Source organism: Propithecus coquereli, unplaced genomic scaffold (genome assembly GCF_000956105.1).
Source record: "Propithecus coquereli isolate 6110/MARCELLA unplaced genomic scaffold, Pcoq_1.0 Scaffold81, whole genome shotgun sequence".
In the NCBI taxonomy this organism is placed as follows: domain Eukaryota; kingdom Metazoa; phylum Chordata; class Mammalia; order Primates; family Indriidae; genus Propithecus; species Propithecus coquereli.
In genome coordinates this window covers 4,335,678-4,355,402 of record NW_012154285.1, presented here as the reverse complement: position 1 = coordinate 4,355,402, position 19,725 = coordinate 4,335,678, and the positions used below count along the sequence as shown (strand labels likewise).

General features: G+C 37.7%; 1 protein-coding gene across 8 annotated transcripts in view; it reads right to left on the bottom strand.

Annotated features, from left to right (window-relative positions):
* Positions 1 to 1,421: 1,421 nt before the first annotated feature.
* CLIP1 (CAP-GLY domain containing linker protein 1) overlaps positions 1,422 to 19,725 on the bottom strand; it is a 133,194-nt gene continuing 114,890 nt past the window's right edge. For 4 of the 8 annotated variants that reach the window (XM_012663504.1, XM_012663506.1, XM_012663508.1 and 1 more), the window contains 6 exons: positions 13,407 to 13,459; positions 6,932 to 7,049; positions 6,697 to 6,847; positions 6,085 to 6,134; positions 3,387 to 3,511; positions 1,422 to 3,089 (listed from right to left, as the gene is read on the bottom strand). In XM_012663504.1, the coding sequence (XP_012518958.1) occupies positions 2,864 to 3,089; positions 3,387 to 3,511; positions 6,085 to 6,134; positions 6,697 to 6,847; positions 6,932 to 7,049; positions 13,407 to 13,459 (723 nt within the window). In that variant the 3' untranslated portion in view covers positions 1,422 to 2,863. The remainder of the gene's footprint in view (positions 3,090 to 3,386; positions 3,512 to 6,084; positions 6,135 to 6,696; positions 6,848 to 6,931; positions 7,050 to 13,406; positions 13,460 to 19,725) is intronic. The other 4 variants (XM_012663507.1, XM_012663510.1, XM_012663511.1 and 1 more) reach the window with 1 other exon arrangement.

The window sequence follows — 19,725 nt, the reverse complement described above, 5'->3', positions numbered from 1 at the left end:
ATATTTACTAATATGGTCGGGGACAAGGGAACGTGGAGTGGCTTTTTCGTTTTTAAGCCCTTCTTAATAGACTTTTACAGCGTCGTGGCTTTTCACACAAGCAGTATCCCATCTGCAACCTAGGTCCCACCACTTGCCTCATCAGTAAAATTAGCATGTTACCTTGCCAGTTGTAGTGAGGAGCAACAAGAGTGTAAATTGGTGTAGTCCACATGAAAGACTTTAGCAGCGTGCCTGGAAGCTAATTTCTCAATTATTACGAGGATATAAACGTTTTTATACTTTGGGATGGAAATGGGCCATATGGGATCTGGTGAAACAGACTTGGAAGTGTTTGGTCTTCCGATGCATGGCTCCCTTCAATATCCTTTATACAACTACTTCATGTTATGAAGACTCGCTAAGCAATCACCACGTAAGCAAAGAGTGGAATGTGGGAATGATGCAGGAAAGCAATCAATGAAAACTTCTATTCTCGACTTGATTCCATCAAGGACATTAAGATTTTAACAGAACTTGTTAGCACACATGCAGAGTCTTCCATGCTGTAGTTCTCAACCTGGTTTTCAGTGCTTCCCAGCCTGTATTGCGAACTCTTCTCCCATAGGCAGTTTTTCTCAACTGAGAATGCAGCATTCATTTTAACACCTGTGAGAATAAATGCGTGCTCTACAGGCCATGTCATGAACTATTAATTGAGGGCACAACTTACTCTAAAAGGTAAAATGCCCAATGTTAGTGAAACCTCAAGCATGCATGAGTGTAACTGAGCAAGACCAGGATGATAAACTGTCCCCAAACGGGATCAGGATGCTGTAAGATGATCAAATAACAGATGCTTTTATAGGCCAGGAGAGACATTGCTATACTGCTGTAGTTGCCCTATAAATACTGGGGACTTGTTTAGTGTTAGTGTTAGAGTCGTTTAATCACCTAAGGCCAATACCAAAGTTAAGATTTACTGTCATAGGGTATTATTTAGGTAAAAGTAATGTTCTTATTCAAGTAGTAACTCTGCTTTAGAAGCATCTACCTGCGGGTGAATCTGTGTTTATGAAACAGATATTCAGAGGCCTAGCACTCAATTGGTTCAGTAACCATTTTTGTAAATACCACAGTAACTTTCAGAGTTTCTTTCTAAAACTTCATGGATTAATAGTTGGTACTACATAGAGCCACTTATATTTTTGTCGGGTAATGTGGTGTGATATAGTAGTGGATAACAACTGTAGGTAATTATTTTACGCTAAATAGTTCACAAAACACTTTGAGATAAGGAGGACATACCAATTTCTTTAAAGCTGTTTAGCAACAAGACTGCAGTGGAAATTGCTATTTGGATCTATAAGGCTTGCTCATTTGAAGAAAAAACATTATGACAGATAAACCTGAGAATAATATCACTTTGCTACCATTGGCAAAAAGAATAATCTTTATTAAAGTAGATACAGAACACTTGTTTGCTCAAATTTTAATACTGTTTTACATGTTTTCTGTTTGTGAAACAACTCCTATTATAATGTTTATAACCAAAAATTTCAACTGATAACAGATTAACTTAATATTCACCTGTCAAACACAGTTGATAAACTTGAGGGGGAAATACATCAAAGGCATATATACAATTATAGAAGTTCTTACTATACACATAGCATGGAAGATACATTTTATTACTTTTTACATATTCTAAAAGACATTCAAATGAAGTTAAATAGATTCAAAGTGGTTGACAAACTATTCTGGTGGCTGAGGTCCTTCATTTTATTTTTTGTGATAAGAAAATCCAAAATTATTAACGTTGAATTTCTCATCGTACATTCATCTAAAAACACAGTAAAAAACTTGTAAAGGAAGATTGTAAATTGGTTAATCTAGGTGTTTTACAGTGGATAATTATCTAATTAATTGACTGCTGGGGATATCTGCTAGAGAAGGAAAAACATTTGAGAAAATTCTTCCAGTTATTAAAATCTGGTAAAAAAACAAAATGAAAACAAAAAGAAAAAAATAATTGCAAGCCACATGATGGTATTTCTGGCCTAGTCTGTTATGTTCAGAGGATCATTTTAAGTGTTTTCTTTTTCATAAAGGTAAATATCTGAAAAGAAAGACATTGTATATGTTTTTCCCAAAATATAAATTTTTAAAAAATATATACATATAATATATAGAAGCTGAAATTATGCAAAACCAATAAACAAAACACCACAGTACAGTGAGTGGGTGCAGCATATAGATTATAAAATGTCCCCACAGCAGTCTGGGGGCCTTTCCCCTCCCTTTACCTGTTTCATGATTTATAATCACACCTAAGTTTATCAAGCCTGAAATAAAGGCACTACTGATAACAGGTAGTGCAAAGAGCTCAGATATTTCTTTGAATAAGAATAAAATACTTTAAATGAGTAGATGAAAAATGGCACATTTTTTTCCAACTCATTCCAGTGTCAAAGCTTAACCAAAAAATCTAAATATACAAATGCAGCCTGGAAATATTTTAGTGCAAATATGAAAAGTAACGGCATAATTTAAAGTTACTTAAATAAGGTATTGTAAGGGTAAGGATTTTTCTATGAGGTCTAGGGACAAAAAATGTAATGGCATCTGGTGCAATGTTTCCAAACTGAAACATCAAGAAAACAAAATAAGAGGTGAAAACTCACCTACTCAGTATTTATTTATTTTTCTAACTTAAAAGGGAAGACTAAAGAGTGATTTGTTGAAGATCAAAATATTTTCTTAGATTTGTTGATGGGGATCAAAAATAACGTGAGTTCTCCTGAAGTCTGCACGCACAATGCTGGTGTTAAATTGCTTAAACGCTAGCGCATCTCAGAAAGCCAGTTCCCGACTTGAGGCTTCATCAGAAGGTCTCATCGTCATTGCAGTTGGTTGCCCAGTGGCCAAACATCTCACAGATTTCACAGTATGGGCGTTCCTCACTCCGACTGCCATGGTGTGTGGAATGGGGAGGGTCCTCAGACATCTGTGCCTGGGTAGGACAGTCCTCTGTGTCGTGGAGGTCAAAGCAGTCACAAATGTCACAGAAGAGGCGAGGTTTCTTCTTGGACTGTTTCTCCTGGTCATCACTATAAATGATAAGGTGTGAAATCAGAAACTTTATCAGAAGAAAATGAAGAGACAGAAATGCTTGCAAAGAATTTTAAAAAATAAGCAAAAAGTATGGCCAAGTCTGTGAGCTTCCAGTGTTTAAGTAGTACCTTTCCACATTTATAATTTCCATGTCTAACCATTCGTAGTCTCTCACACTCTTTCCAGATTTATGGAAATCTACTTATGGCAAAGTAACTATAAAGCAATTGTCTTGATAATCCATTGGAGAACCTATTTTAAAAGCACACTTTTGATGGCTTAATATGAGATACCTGTCATAATTGTTCAGGTCATCCCCATTCCCATTGAGGGCTGCTTCTGACATCATCTCTACCTTCATCTTGAGGTCTTGATTCTTCCTTTGAAGGTCCACTATTACTGAATTTAGGAAATCAATCTGATTTGTTAAAAGAAAGAAAAAAAGACAGTGAAATATGTCAAGTATCTAAAACACACATAAGCTGGAGTATCAGAAGTCAGGAATAAGTATGCCCTCAAGCTACGGCTGCAAAGTGTGCTGAAGGGGCCAACGGTGGCAGTTACTGAGCTCTAGTTTTTCAATCTTCCCAAGAAACGGGAATGAGATTGACTAAAGAGCCGAACTTAAATGAGGCCATGCCTAGGTGGTAGGGCTACAGTAGTTTCTTTTTTCTCCTTTCAATATTGTTCAAATGTTCCTTGCTGAGTAGATGCTATGTTAAAAAAAAAAAAATTTTAATTTCCTTTTCTTTGAATGTTTCCAGCTGTCAATGATAAACTTCATTTGTTATCAAATGGAATTATACTTAAACATGTAAATCTGTGGGTTGGTGGTGTGCTTACTGATTCATGAAAAAGTATAAGCAACATTTCTTTCAACTGAAAAAAACTTGCATTTTCCAAGTCATAACCTTACATTTCTGAATACATGGGCATTAAGGGTTTTTTTCTTTTTACTACATACAAAATATACACAAAATTTTACAAAAGGCATAAAACGGTTAGTTCTTCCATTAAACTGCAGAACCCATCCAGGTTTCTTCTGTTCTGTACATATGAGAAAGTTACGTGGAAATTCCCTTTAGACTGTCATTTAACGACTGCTTGGTAATGGTGGGACGATGAGTAAATGTGTCTTCAGGGAAAATGGAGAGGCTGAAGTTCCCTTTCAACTAAGGAGAAACACTTTGGCGCGCAGGGAAGGCAGTGTTGAGGTACCACGTGTATGAAGAGGCACCTGCCAAGGATCCTGGGCAGTGGGGATGATGAAGTGGCCATCAGGAGGGGATGCTTTTGTCCTGAACATTTCCTTTCAAACCAAGAGCATTTTATAATTTAAAAAGTTTCATTAACAAAAAGGTCTCATTTCTCTAAACTGAAAGATTCCACTTTACAATATTCAAAATATATAAACATCTACACTCATGTATCCATTTACACTTTACTTTTTAGAGAAATACTTGGTCTTTTCTCCTACTAGGGCTAGTTATGAAACAAAGTTGGCAATCATTACAGTCATTCTCTGCAGAATATCCCTTCCAGCATCAGCAAGGCCACCTTTGAAGGCAGACCTATCGGGTTTATTTTCCCTACTCAATTTTTTTTTTAAGTCATTATCCTGTTAAGAGTGAAGAAAAAGCCACAAAATGGATGTTAAGTATTGTGGGACACGACACACACAAACACATGTGCACACACAAATTAGGAAACATAAAACAAACCATTTGCTGATTGGAAGAAAGTGTTGTCAGCAGCAGATGAAACAAATGGAAGCAGAAAGGAAAAGGGGGAAGAGAAAACATTGTTAATTATTAAGCCTATTAGACATACGAACTAAGCAGACAGTGCTAATGCAGAGAAAGTTTGTATGATGTTGAATCCTTTCAAGTCCTTTAAGGGAAACATCAGGTAACTAAAACAATCTCAAACTCACCAAGTTTTTCTTTTATTTAAAAATGAAGGATGGCTTTTGTAACTTTGAATTTTATTTATTTATTGGAGACAGGGTCTGTCTCTGTCACCTGGCCTAGAGTGCAGTGTTAGATCATAGTTCGCTGCAGCCTCAAACTCCCAGGTTCAAGTGATCCTTCCACCTCAGCCTCCTGAGTAGCTGGGACTACAGGCACACACCACCACCATGCCTAGCTAATTTTTCTATTTTTTGTAGAGATGGGGGTCTCACTATGTTGCTCAGGCTGGTCTTGAACTCCTGGCCTCAAGCCATCCTCCCGCCTCAGCCTCCCAAGGTGCTGGGATTATAGGCATGAGCCACCATGCCTGGTCTGAATTTTAAACAGGATAAATACGTACAAAATATTAAAATTAAAGTGATGTTTGTTGTTTAAGTACAATTGTATTTCCCAATATAGAATAGAATATATTTCCATATAATGCCATTTTTAGAACTTAAATTATTTTGTTAATTTTGGCTTTAGGAGACTGATTTTTCAAGAAACCAGCCTTTTTTAGGTAAAGATGAGCAAGGAAACTTTGACAGAGCAATTCTAGGAACTTATCCTGCAAAAGTGTATGTAAAATGATAGCTGTCCAAGATAATTCGTTACAGCATTGTTTATAATACACCTAAAGGATCAGAAACATCCCAAATGTCATGTCAAGCAACAGGGAACTGACTAAATTATGGTACATCCATATAATGGAACACTACACAGGTATTAAAAAGTACAGAACTGTTTATGTAGTATGCCATTATTTACATAAAAAAGGGAGGGGGCTGTATTTGTATTGGTGCATATATATATGTGTGTATATATATATTTTTTTAGTCTCTGAAAAAACAAGACACTAATAAGAATAAATACCTCTTTGGGGGTTTGGGAACTTAGCAAAACAGGGTTTGGAGGAAGACTTTTTACTATATATATTTTTAATTCTGTTTAATGTTTGGACCACAGGATGTTATTACCTATTCAAAACATGAAATGATTTTGAAAAACAGCAAGAAAGCAAAGAAATAGGTAGGAATATTACCTGACTCTCCTGGGCTCTTTCATCCTCTTCTGCCTGAGTATCAGTATTACCTTATATTTAAAAAAAAAAAAAAAAGTGGAGGGGGGATTAAAAACAAATTGCAATCTTTTTTCCTTGTTATTTCAGTGAGAGGGCCAGTGTCAGAAACGTTTTCGTGTGGAGTTCCTGACGTGTCTCTTTGAGAACATACAGCTGAGCTCCTGTCCCCTCACGGCCCCTAAGGGATCTCATAGCCACCAGCTCTGCCCTCCAGGTGTTCCCTCTCAGGCTGGCCAACTACTGGATAAGAATGCGTGTCACCTCCTTCTGAATTTAAAGACGCAATCATCATTCTCCACCAAAAGGACCACCTCTTCTTCACTGCCGCGCACTTTCAGACCCCATGGCTGTTGCCGCCCACCATCTTCTGTCTGTGAGAACATTCACTGAGCACAGGAAGGCCCCGAGCGGGGGACACCACTAGCGTGGGCCCTGGGTGGTAACAAGCCCTCATTTGATGAAACGGTCAGAGTCAGGGGCGGCCCAACAGCTGCCTTCACAGAGCATCTCTACTAGAAACGGCTCCTTGGTGGGAAGCGTGGAGTGTGAAGCACCAGGTGGGCATCGTTTTACCTGAGGAGCTGCTGAGCTGCCTCTTGTTTTCTTTGAGTTGAAGCTCCAAGTTCTTTACCTTGAGCTCAAGCTTCACCTTATCAGACTCTAGAGACTGAACAACTGAGTGCAAGGACTTGGCAGAGGCGTTTTCTCCCCTGAGCACTGTGACCTGAAACACAGTTGTTGAGCTTAGGCTCCGAGTTTGAACAAAGAGAGGCAGTGTGAATGTTCCTCCCCTGGGACGGTACTCTACCTCATTCCTCAGTTTCTCCAGCTCTGCATCCTTTTCTGTGAGTAAGGCACTAGTTATACTGATGGATTTCTGCAAGGAGGCTTTTTCTTCATCTGCGTCTTTTATGTACTTGGATTCTCTAAAAGACCAAAGAATTAAAAGTTCCAGAAATCAACCGAGAGAGTGGTCAGTGTACAACTGTTCTAGAAATAACACGCAATTAACCTTAGTTAATGTGAGGGGGGAAAGTATAACAGGGAAGTTTTATAGGGAGTTAAGGCTATTATGCTTGCAAAATTTTACTTGAAATTTTACTTACTGTGAGGGGAGAAAAAGTTTACCTATGCATAGACATGCCAGAATCTGCATATGATTGTATCCATTTGAACTTAAAGAAACAAGTTAATAAATTTGGAAAATGTAGAATTAAAAAAACTGTTGCACCCCCCCAAAAATTCTATCAAAATCTAACCCCCCTGAGTTGAATTTGTTACTTCTTGAATAAATTATTACCAAGCAATAACAACAGTTAAAATACATACATGCAAAGCAATTATACAGATGTCATGCAGAGCAGTTTTATGCTGGAAATATCAATTGGTTCTCACTAATTTCAGTAACTTTTTAACAACTTCCAAGAATGTGTTTTTAAGATCTTGTGGGCCAAACAGTAGCAAAGATTATGACTACTATTCAAACTGATGGATTACTACTTTGCAACCATAGAATCTGAAGAGAACATTAAATTGCTCATAGAAATTAATGGTAGTTACATAAAGGCTAGAACAGAAAATGTTAAAATGGCTTTTCAGGTGCAGAATCAAAGCATGGGGTTCTGGAAGGAGAAAGAGCACTTGGTTTACGTTCTCAGCTGACTCAGCTTTGGCTATCAGCAGAGGGAGAGGGTGAGGCCTCTAATGAGAGGAAAACGTTTACCTTAAGAGTCCAGGAAGTGGGGAAAGAAAGGGAGCGATGAAGGAGGAACAGAGACGGGGGAAGACACAATTAATACAAGCCAAAGGGGCAGGCTAGTATGTGTTTATATAGGTGCGTAGATGTTTAAATTTTTGTTGTAAAAAGTACACGCATTCAAAAGTGCCAAGATCATGAAAGACAAGAAAAGACTGAAGGACTGTCACAGATTGGAGGAATACTGGCTTGGATCCTGGAACACGAAAGGACGTTAGTGGGAAAACTGGTAAAATCTGAATGAAGTCTATTGTTTAGTTAATAGTATTGTACTGATGTTAATTTCCTAGTTTTGATAAATGTACTACAGTTATGTAAGAGGGCCACATTAAGGGAAGCTGGGTGAAGGGTCTATAGGAACTAGCTGCACTATCTTTGCACCTCTTTTGTAAATCTGCTATTTTAAAGTAAAAAGTTTGAAAAATGGCATGCAGTATGAAACACAAGAGGAAAAAGACCTTGTATTACAGAAATACTTTAGGAAAAACAGAACGGGAGAAAAATTTCCTAGGCCAGCACTCAGGCCATACAGCAGACCATCATCAGGGAATTGTTAACTTTAACAATAAGCCAAATTACCCCTGGTTCTATTTGAAGTAACTGGGAAATGCAGAGGATGCAGTGGTTCAGTCTGTTTTTGAACCAAATGGAGGAACAGGAAACTGAGGCCCAGGTTAGAAACGGCAGAATGTATGTCTGGTTAGTGAGACCCAAGATATCCGGCACACAAATTATAGAATTTTCATGATTTATGGTAAATTGAAATTCTACACAAAGATGAAAATGTAAGTGTTGTATTTGTCTCATCGTGTGCTGACACTTACACTCCAGAATGATAAGTAGTAAGAAAAGAATCTGAGACTTACAGAAAGTTCTGGAATTAAAAACCCAGGCATTATGTGCACACTGGAAAGGGGTGGACATCAGTGCTGGTGAATTACTAAGCGAGTAATACTTTGCTAGGAAATAGGCTCTTGCTTAGCTTAAAACAAAACAGCAATTTAAATAAATGGAATGTACAGGTCCTTTTTGCCACCTGGAAAGTAAATATCTGATGTCATCCAAAGATGCAATAAATCTTGGGACCTTTACGTTTCTATTAAACTTATTTGGTAGTTTATTCTATTATAAAAATTATTTCCAGAGCATCACTTGTTATAAATTCAACTTCAATTTGAAAAATATAATTTTAAGTATTTTTACTAAAAAATACCAGGATTTGGGGACTGTAGAGAACAGATTTAGATTTTCCTATAATCAGGCCTTTAGTTGGCCAAGGTCCCACGGATTCTTAGTGTTGGGGAGGGATAAAGAAACCACCAGCTGGCAGAAGGAAAAAGTAACAGGTGTCCTTCCCGGGGGCCACGAACCAGCTCTCTGCTCATCATCACGTGCACGCAACCTCTCAGCCAGGCTGCTAAGAAGATGGCCAGAAGAATGCTTCTTATACCAGTTATCAAAAGCTGCATGGTTAAGAAAGAAATCTGAGGTGACTTATATGCCAAATGACAGGAAAAGTAGACCCTGGAAGCCCATCTTTGCGATGGATTTTCATTGCTAGCTTCTCAGGCTTAGCCCTGATTCCACTGCACAAACCACCAAGAGGTGCTAAATTAAACCATTTATGCCGACATTACTGACATCTGAGTCACAAATATTACTTTTAAGCCCCGTTGGCTAGAATAACTTGGTATTACTAAAAATATCAAGAAGGGATACAGGGGCTAGAAATCTTTTCCTCTCCTCATCCCCCAAGGGAACATTTTGCCCAGATTCTTTTCTTACTACTTACATAAAAAATAAATTCCAGTAATGAAGAAAATACCTTAAAGTGTTACTGGGCAAGCTTTAAAAATGCAAGATAACAAGAACCAAATATTAGAAACATGAAGAAAAATGCAAATACATTAAGGAGACTAAATTTGCACTGAAGTTCTTTGCTGTATATAGATATAAAAAAAGAAGTGTGTGTGTGTGTGTGTGTGTGTGTGTATGTATATACTGCTGAGAATATTTTACAAAACAAAAGCAAGACACAGAGGGACAAAGGCAGCCAAAAAATATATACAACAATTTGGTTTACTAAAAATATATGAAATTTATTTATTATAACGTGGATAGACTTTCTTTAGTCTTACCATTAAAGACACACAGATATAGCAAAGGAAGCAAGAGTAGGAAAGGGAAAAGAGAGGGGTGAAATGAGCATTGGTAAGTAGCGCAAGCTCGGAGACAGTCAGACAGTTAGCAACCCACAGTGAGCTGAGTGAGCTGAAGTAGCAGGCACCTCTTCAGAACTTGTAGATGCTAATCATCAAATCCGTTTTCATTCCTGACAGAAACCCTGCATTTACACTAACAGCATGAATTCTGACTCCAAAAAGTCCATGTCTAAGGCTTTGGAGTTCCTTCTTTGACATTAAAAAGCCGGGCGAAGGGAGGGAAGCCAAACCAGTTCTCAGATCTGCATTAGGTTTGAGTGGTACAGAGAGGAACAACCTCTCCAGTTCTGGCAACTAGAGCAATTGAGGGTTTACCCTGCTTTACCTATTGGACATCTTGGAACCTGTTTTGAAAGAGGTTTGCCCAACTCGAGAGTTTTACAAAGAATGATTATATTTTTAAGCTTAGAGAAAAACTTTTACTACATATCATTTGCAACCCAGTGTTTAAAGATACAAAAAACCAACAGCAAATACAGGAGGATTCTACTCATTTCTTGATGATAACTACTTTCATCCTACAGTCGGGAATAAGTTCTGCACTTCAATATCATGACCATTTGAATAAAGTAATTATATCTTAACTATATATGTTTAATTATCACTTCCAAAGTAAACTGTTGACTAAGCTCTCAGTTCTTGTATGACCAACTACATTTCAAATATTTCATGATTTAAATATTTGCAAGGCTTTTAAGAGTATATCAAGTTCTTTTTACTATTCTACACTCAATAAATTTATTTAACCATTACACACATAGACCTACATATGACTCTTTTACCAAACTGACTTTTAGAAGGCAATTAAGGGTCCAAATTATTAGCCAAAATACGTTTACATTCAGGTTTCTAAAATAGAAATAACCTTCCATGAGGGTTAATTAACAAACAAAAAAGTCCTAAATATTAAAATTAGGTTTTTAAAATTTTCACTCCCAGAAAAAATTGTCATCTTTACAATTTGCTGATCAAAATTAAGATACATTTTCAAGAGACATTCTTCTCGTAAAGATCCAGGACTAGAGCAGGAACAGGGATAGTGAAGTAAGGAGAGAATTTCACTCCCCAAATTCGTTCCATCTATTTAAGCCATGAAAAAAGTCACATGCCTAATCTTATTTTGAAAGGCATGTAATTTAAAGTTACATGATAAGTAATGACTAATGAAGCATAGCATCTTTTTAAAAAAAAAAAAAGTAAAAAATAAATTAAAAGCTTTAAAGTATCGTGAGAAGAGAATCAGCAAAAAAACCTGAAGACCCGAGTCTTAAACCTGAATCTGCCATTTATTAGTCCTGAGTCCTTGGCCAAGTTGCCTAACTTTTTGAGCTTCACTTTCATCATTTTATTTTATTCTTTAATTTAGAGACGGGTCTCGCTATGCTGCCCAGGAGGGAATGCAGTGGCTATTTACAGGTGTGATCACAGTGTACTGTATGTAGCCTTGAACTCCTGGGCTCAGGTGTTCCTTCCGCCTCAGCTTCCCCAATAGCTGGGATTACAGGTGCGCACTACCACGTCCGGCTAGTCACATTCTTTTAAAATGCAAGCCCCACCATAGAGCTCCCTAGGTTGTTTTGGGATTAGATAAACTGTGAGTTATGAAGGGGATGTAAGGGGATTCTGTCAGTACACATTCCAGCCCATTTTTTTGTGCTCCCTTGCCAGAATGCCACAGGAACAAGCCCTGTTTATTTTTTCACATATCCTTAATAACTGCTTACACAAGGTTCTTAAGAAACAAAAGCTTACTTATGTAAAGTTAAATACCCCAAGGCCCACAGGAAGAGAGCTGTGCCTGTACACAGGAACTAGGTTAAGGCATGGCAGATGAGTCACCACTCTCATGGGCCCTGGAGAACATCTGGCTGGGCCAAGGGGTGGCAGTGGTGAAATACACCTGCATTCTGAAGTGTAAACACCACCTTAGTGAAATTTGAAAGAATGAATCTAAGTATATTTTAATTTAAAAAATAAGAAAGAAGGAAAGGCACCCCTGGACCAAGGCCTAATGTCCTTTAGAATGTAGCATATGGAATCCAAATATCTAAATCTAAATAAACAAAGCCCTCAGTATCTACCTACACAAAGTCCTCAATTCCTAAGTGACTACCATGTTGGTGGAGGGGTGGGGGGACACTGCCAGTGTAAAACACACACCCCAGTAGGTCAGTGGGGGAAACCTCTTCTGCCTGCCAAATAGGAATAAAATACTTCATAAGAGCATAGAGGAATTACTGGTTATGCTATTCTTTTTCTTTTTACTTTTTTTAAGAGACAGAGTCTCGCTCTGCTGCCTGGCTGGAGTACAGTGGCACAATCGTAGCTCACTATAACCTCCAACTCCTGGGCTCAAGTGATCCTCCTACCTCAGCCTCCTGAGTAGCTAAGACAACAGGCACGAGCCACCATACCTGGGTATTGTTTAAAGTTTTTGTAGAGCTGGGGTCTTGCTATGTTGCCCAGGCTGGCCTCAAACTCCTGATCTCAAGTGATACTCCCACCTTGGCCTCCCAAAGTGCTGGGATTATAAGGGTGAGCCACCATGCCCAGCTAGTCTTTTTTTTTGGGGGGGGGGTCTAGTTTTATATTTAGTAAGCAAAAAAGCATGCCATTGTTGTGATATGCATCTATTTAGTATTCTACAGCAACCCACTGGATAGGCTCTGGTTCTTAGCAATAGTACACATTAAACCTGCTTGGCATGCAGTGTAAGACACAGAATATCTCTAGACATAACTGCATATTTTAAAAAAGCAGAGAGATTGTCAAGATATATAAACATCAGGCTTCTAAACAATTATTTCTGTGGGCCATGTTCATCCTTACTTAAGAGTACCGAAAAAATGATACTAAGTTTCCATTTGAATATTATGGATGAATAATAAATATCAAAGCCATTTTTCAGAAAATAAATAGAAACACTTAAAATGATGTTACCCATTATTAGTGAAAATGAGAAATTTTATGTAATTTAAATCCGTATCCAGATCAACTACTATATGTAAAATTATAGTATTTTTAGTTACTGAAACTAGGAGGTAACAACAGTAGGCTGATTTTAAAACAATTCTGAATAGATGCAACTGAACATGGCTTAAAAATAAAACATTTTGCTTTATAACAGTGAAACCTTTGCAAAGGGATTTTAATAATTTGCCAGTTATGATTACCGAACTATCACAATGCCATTTTCTGAATATAAGGAGGTCATTTGTTTTCTACTACAAGTTACCACCACATCACGTGCTGACGTTTTCCTTATTAAACATACATACAACAATAAACACAGAAAGGAAGCCTACCTTTTTTTCATTTCTAACAACTGATTATTGAGCACAGATCTTTCTTCTTCCAGCTGGGGAAGAAAAACACACAAAAAAGTTCAGTTCATATCAAGTCCACAGAGAGGCCTCCTTCTCATTCCACACGCCTCATCCCCAAGCTCCAGGGCGACTAAAGCAACGGGCAGGGCCCTCCTCCCAGGCAATGAAGAAGAGCAAGTGGTCACCGTATCATAGGATGTACAGTTATTAATTTCTAAATCACTATGATCTCAGTGACTCCCCTTTCCTCAGGGACCTGAGAGTTTGAAATAAGTAACAACACCTTGAACAGTACACAGAACATCTTAAGCATTCAATAAGTGTGTGTTAAGTGAGTAAGTGAAAGCTTCACTGTTAACATTCTGGTTCCTTTACTTAAACCACAGAGGTCAATGGTCACTAATGTGCAGAGGACTAGGAACAGGTCATTTACTTTCTATGGGCCTCATTTTATTCATCCATTAATTCAACATACATTTATTGCGTGGCTACTATATTTCAAGCATTTGTTTCTCACCTATAAAACAAGGAGGATATTATAAAAGAAATTTCCAGTGGCCCTTTAGTTCTAAAATCCTATTATTCTATGAAGGATAAAAAACAGAAGACTCAGGTAGTTAATCTTGTGAAGCAAGACTCATCTCTACCTTCAACCTGCACCACACACAGTTTAGCCAAATACCACTTTTATTTTTCTAGAGACAGGGTCTCGATCTGTCACCTGGGCTGGAGTGCAGTGGTGTGATCATAGCTCACTGTAACCTTGAACTCCTGGGCTCAAGTGATCCTCCCGAGTGGCTGGAACTATAGGTGTGTGCCACCATGCCTGGCTAATTTTTAAAAAATTATTGTTGATACAGGGTCTCACTATGTTGCCCGGGCTGATCTCGAACTCCCAGGCTCAAGCAATCCTCCCACCTCAGCCTCCTAAAGTGCTGTGATTCTAGGTGTGAGCCAACTGCGCCCAGCCCCAAATACCAATTTCAACTTACACCATTAATAAAACATAAGAGTGAAAAGGCTCTTATATGTGTTTTTTAAAATCAAAGGATAACACTAAAGATTACACAATGGCTTCCAATAGCCCAGAATTCAAGCTACTAACTCACTATTGGTTATATTCATTATTAATTATGTATCAGTTGTGTATATGCTTTGCTATAAAGTCTTCATATTTTTTAAATTCTTAAATATGCATAAATGTGTGTTTTGAACATAAATATACCTTTATCATGAAATCTATAGAGGGCAACGTACAGTTTTTTGCACTGCAGACTATGTGCTTTCCTAGTCCATTAAGATATATGCTTTTGCTGCATGACTAATTCACAGAAATATTTAGAAATTTTTAGAGTGAAAGGAAGCAGGAAGAGTGGGAGGCAAACTTTAAAATATGAAATGAGAAGGAGAACATCTGGAGAGTGGGCTGTGGAGACGAGAGGGGCTTTCATTTTGGTCTTTATGCCCTTTATACAATTTACTTTTTAAATAAGAAATCTGTTTACTTTCATAATTTCAAAATTAAAACAAAAAATAATCAACAAACTCAAGACTGGAACATGTTTACAGTGACTATATAAATGAATAAAGAACACGGCAGGTAATTCACAACAGAAAAAACACAAATTATTAATATTTGAAAAATCACTCAACCCTGCAAAGCGCCGTATGCAGAAGTTCCTCCTTCTTTCTTGGAGGATCCAGTGTGCCTGAATTTCCAAGGAATAGAAGTTTAGTGCTTATTGTACTGATCTTTATAGAAAATAATGTTTTTCCTTCTTCTGGTCCAAGATTGTTATCCAATTCAGGATAGTAAGTCGCATCTAGCCAGTCATATTTCTTTCATTAGTTCCTCATTCTTCCCTTGTCTTTTGTAACCTTGATAGTTTTGAAGAATATAAGCCAGTTATTTTGTAGAGTACCTGTCAGTTTGGTTTGTCTAATGTTTCCATGTGATTAGAGTCAGATCATGCACTTTTTGGTAGGAACACCATAGAAGCAATCCTGTGTCCTTCTCAGCACATGTTATCAGGAGGTGTATATTGTTGATTTTTGGTGAGGTTAACTTTGCTCACTTGGTTAAGGAAGTATCTTCCATGTTTCTCCACTGGAAAGGCACTATTTTTTTCTTTGTAATTAATACGTATTTTGTGTATTTATGTATCACATAATTTGAAACTATGTAAATATCATGTTCTCCAACAAACTTTCACCAACTTCTTTTAGTACAAATTAATGATTCTTGTCTGAATAAATTATTGCCATGATGGTTACCAAATGGTGATTTTATAATTCTATCATTCCATGTATTAATTAATTGGTATTTCACCGTAGGAAGGGCTTCCGCTTTTCCTCCATTTATTTATATCTGTTCAGACTCATGATTTCCTATGTTATTAAATAAGTTATAATCCATTACTATTATTATTTCTTTTGGTGCTCAAATTATCTCAGATTTGGCTAGCGGGAGCTCCTTCAAGATGGTTCTGATGTGCTTTTGATTAATCCCCATTATTCTTCGAGCACTTCCTTGCTTTTTGGTATACAAAATATTCCAGGTTCATCTTACACTTTCCATCTCGGCCCTAGAATTAGCCATTTCTTCAAGGGCCCCTGGTTCCTTTTAGTGGAGAAGAGTATTTAGAAAACAAGCTCTAGGTACTAGGTGTGTTCATTGGTACTGGGCCTTACTGCTTTTAAGCCTTGTCAGTGGACTTGACCAAAACTTCTGCTCTTCAAGATGTTGTTAAGAAAGTGTAAAGACAAGACAGGAAGAAAACATTTGCAAAACATAACCTGATAAAGAATTTGTATCCAGAATATATTATTAAAACCTCTCACAATTAAATAATATGTGAACAACCAAATTAAAGAATGGGCAAAAGATCTGACCATTTTACTAAGGAAGAGACAGATGGCCAGTAAGCACAGGAAAAGATGCTCAACATCATTAGTCAATCAGGAAAACGCAAATTTTGGAGTGCCAGTTGGAAATACCCAAGGCCTACATCCCAATGGTTCCCTAGTTGACAAATGGATAAAATGCATAATGTTAAAAAGACAAAACTGAGTGCTAAAATCATGTGGAATAACTAGAAATCTCATAAATTGCTGGTGGAAATATAAAATAGTAGTCACTTTGGAAAACGAACAATTTCTTATGAAGCTAAACATATACTTACCATACCAGCAAATTCCACGCCTAGACAGTTATCCAAGATAAATGAAAACATATGCCCTGGCCTGTTCATGAATTTTCAAAGTAACTTTACTCATAATGGCCCAAAACTGGAACCCAATGTCCAAATGGATAAACAAATTGTGATATAACCCCAAATGAACTACCATTCAGCAATAAGAAGAAATTACTGATAAACGTAACAACATGAATGGATCTCCAAAACACTGTGCTAAGTAAAAGCTAGATACATAAGACCACATGATGTTGTAAATTTCCCAAATTTCTTTATGTACAATTTCTAACTTCATTCTAGGTAATGTCAGAGAACATACTTCGAAAGATTTCAATCCTTTTAAATTTACTGAAAATTGTTTCATGGCCTGACATATAGCCAGTCCTGGAGGATGCTCCGCGTGCACTTGAGAAGTACACGCATTCTGCTGTGGCCAGATGGAGCGCTCTTTAGATGACTGATAAGTCTAGTCCGTTTCTAGTGTTAAGTCTTCTGTTTCCTTCTTCATCTTCTGTACAGTTGTTCTATTCATCACTGAAATGAGGTATTGAAGTCTCCAACTATGACTGCTGACCTGTCTTTTTCTCCTTTTAATTCTGTCCATTTTTGCTTCATGTATTTTGGGGCTCTGTTATTAAGTGCATATGTGTCAATAATTGTTATATCTTCTTGATGGATTGACCTTTTCATCATTATAGAACATCTTTCTCCATTTATAGTAACCATTTTTGTGTTAAAATCTATTTTGTCTGATACTATTACAGCCTTTCCAGCTTATTTTTGGTTACTGTTTGCATGGTGTATCTTTTTCTATCCTTTTACTCTCAAGCTATTTGTGTCTATGAATCTATGTTGACTCTCTTGTAGGTAGCATATAGATAAATAATGTTTTCTAAAAATCCATTCTGCCAATCTCTGCCTTTTAATCGAAGTGTTTAATCCATTTACATTTATTGTGATTACAAGTAAAGTTATATACTGTTTTGATTCCATTTGTGTGACCTCTTAGGAAAGGCAAAACTACAGGGCCGGAAAAGAGATAAGGAGTTTTCAGGGATTGAGAGGTGATTAAATATAAAGGGGAGAGAACCTTTTGAAGTAGAGGAAATCTTGATTGTGGGGTCAGTTATATGATTGCATATATTTGTTAAAACTCACCAAATCTATGAAAGGTAAATTGAATTTTATGTAAATTAGACCTCAAGAAAATGACTTGGAGGGGGGAAAAAGTGAGTTTGAGTAATTTGTGCAATATAACTCTTGTAAAAAGCAAAAACAATGTATGCATATGTGCATTTGCATGTGCTGGTATACACATGAAGAACAGTAAGGAAAAATATACAAAACCATGTATAATGTTGCCTCAATTAAATGGCAATGGGAGGAGTAATAACTTTCAAATTATCTATATTTTTGTATATTTCACATTACAAATGTGTGATATTTCTAATTTAAAGGTAACACTACAATTTAACAGAAATAAACAATTCTTATTATTTTAGAAATACGAAAATATTCATAGATGAAGTGACAGGATATCTAGGATTTGCTTCAAAATATTCAGGGTAAACAGGGTAGACGGCTGAAACAAGAGTGTCCGAGAGTTAACTGCTAGAAGAATTTTATGCATGGGGATTCACTGCACTGCTCTCTCTTCTTCTGTATGTATGCTTGAAATCTTTCATAACAAAAGGTTAAAAAAGAGATCATGGATAAATAAAAGGGGAAAAAAAGGAAAATATTTAAGAGAATAATATTACAGTAAAAGTGCACAAATAATCATAGTTTGGGGAACACTGGGACAGAAAAATGTCAAGGAGCTCATCTATCCACAAAACTATTATGTAAACAGACATGGTGGGTACTTTGCTTTAAATCTGTCATTCAAGCTAAGAAAAATACTAGCTTGGGTGAAATGAAGGACATGTGGAAGTTCCAAGTTATTACATACGCAACTCCTGCTGTTGTAGGCGCAACAAAATCAATTGAATAAAAATCTTCAGAGAGGAGACGCACTCATTTATTGCCATCTGCTCTATTTTTTGAACACCAATAGGCATACGACAGGTGCTCAATAACTAGATGGTGAGTGAGTGAGTGTGTCAGGTAGTAAGCTGGTGCTTTCGATGGGTATGAGTTAGTAGTGGCACTTAGAAGCCAGGGTTCTCTCTCTGCTGAACTAGTCTAATCAAGCTAATGCTAAGCCAATTCTTTTCTCACCAATTTCCCCAGTGAGCTGGTTCTCATCTGGGCTATTTCAGTCTCGCCTCTAACTAAGCAAGTATTCTGAGGTCCAAAATAGCAGCTCTACCTTGACAGCACAAAACACATTCCCTGTGTCTGAGAATTTCTAGTCTCGCCTCCCACACAGACAGACAGACTTCTGCTCTTGGAAGTAGAGAAGATAATGGGGAAAAAAGGAAGAGGAGGATTCAGTAATTTTCTGTGGCAAAGCTCTTTCAGACAAGAAAAGGAGAGTGGGGTGGACAACACAGCGACGTGCTGCTCACATTTCCCTTCCAAGGCGAGCCTTGTTGTCCAGCTTCCAGGAGCGTCGTCAGCAGACGGTGGGGCGGGGGGGGGGGGGGGCGGGCAGCCCCTTCAGGGATCACCACCGCTGCAGAGCTACCTCCACAAGGGTCACACCCCTTCCCAGGATGGACCAAATCCAATGACCATCAGTGTGGGATAATAAAAAGACTGGCCGTCTCAGTCCAATCTGGGGCAGTTCTGACAGGCCCCCTCCGGCTCCAGTGCTTCCCATGGCGTAGGTCAAGGCTGTCACTGGGGCTGCGTCATGGTGCAACTTCTCCCTCTGCCCAATCCTGCTTCTTTCTCCTCTTTCCATCGGTGCTGCCCCAAGGACACACCTTAGTAAGTATCACGCACACTGAACACTTGCCCAGCCTGTTTCCCAGGAACTCAACCTGCAGCGGTATGCGTTACGTTATCAACGTAAGTTCTTACACAGAGCAGGAAAGACAGAATGCCTTAAGACCGGTCTGAGTTTATGTGAATATGTACATGAATTACAGAATATAAATGAATATATATGCAAATATTACATCCTCAAATACACACACACAGGTATCATTGTCCTTTAT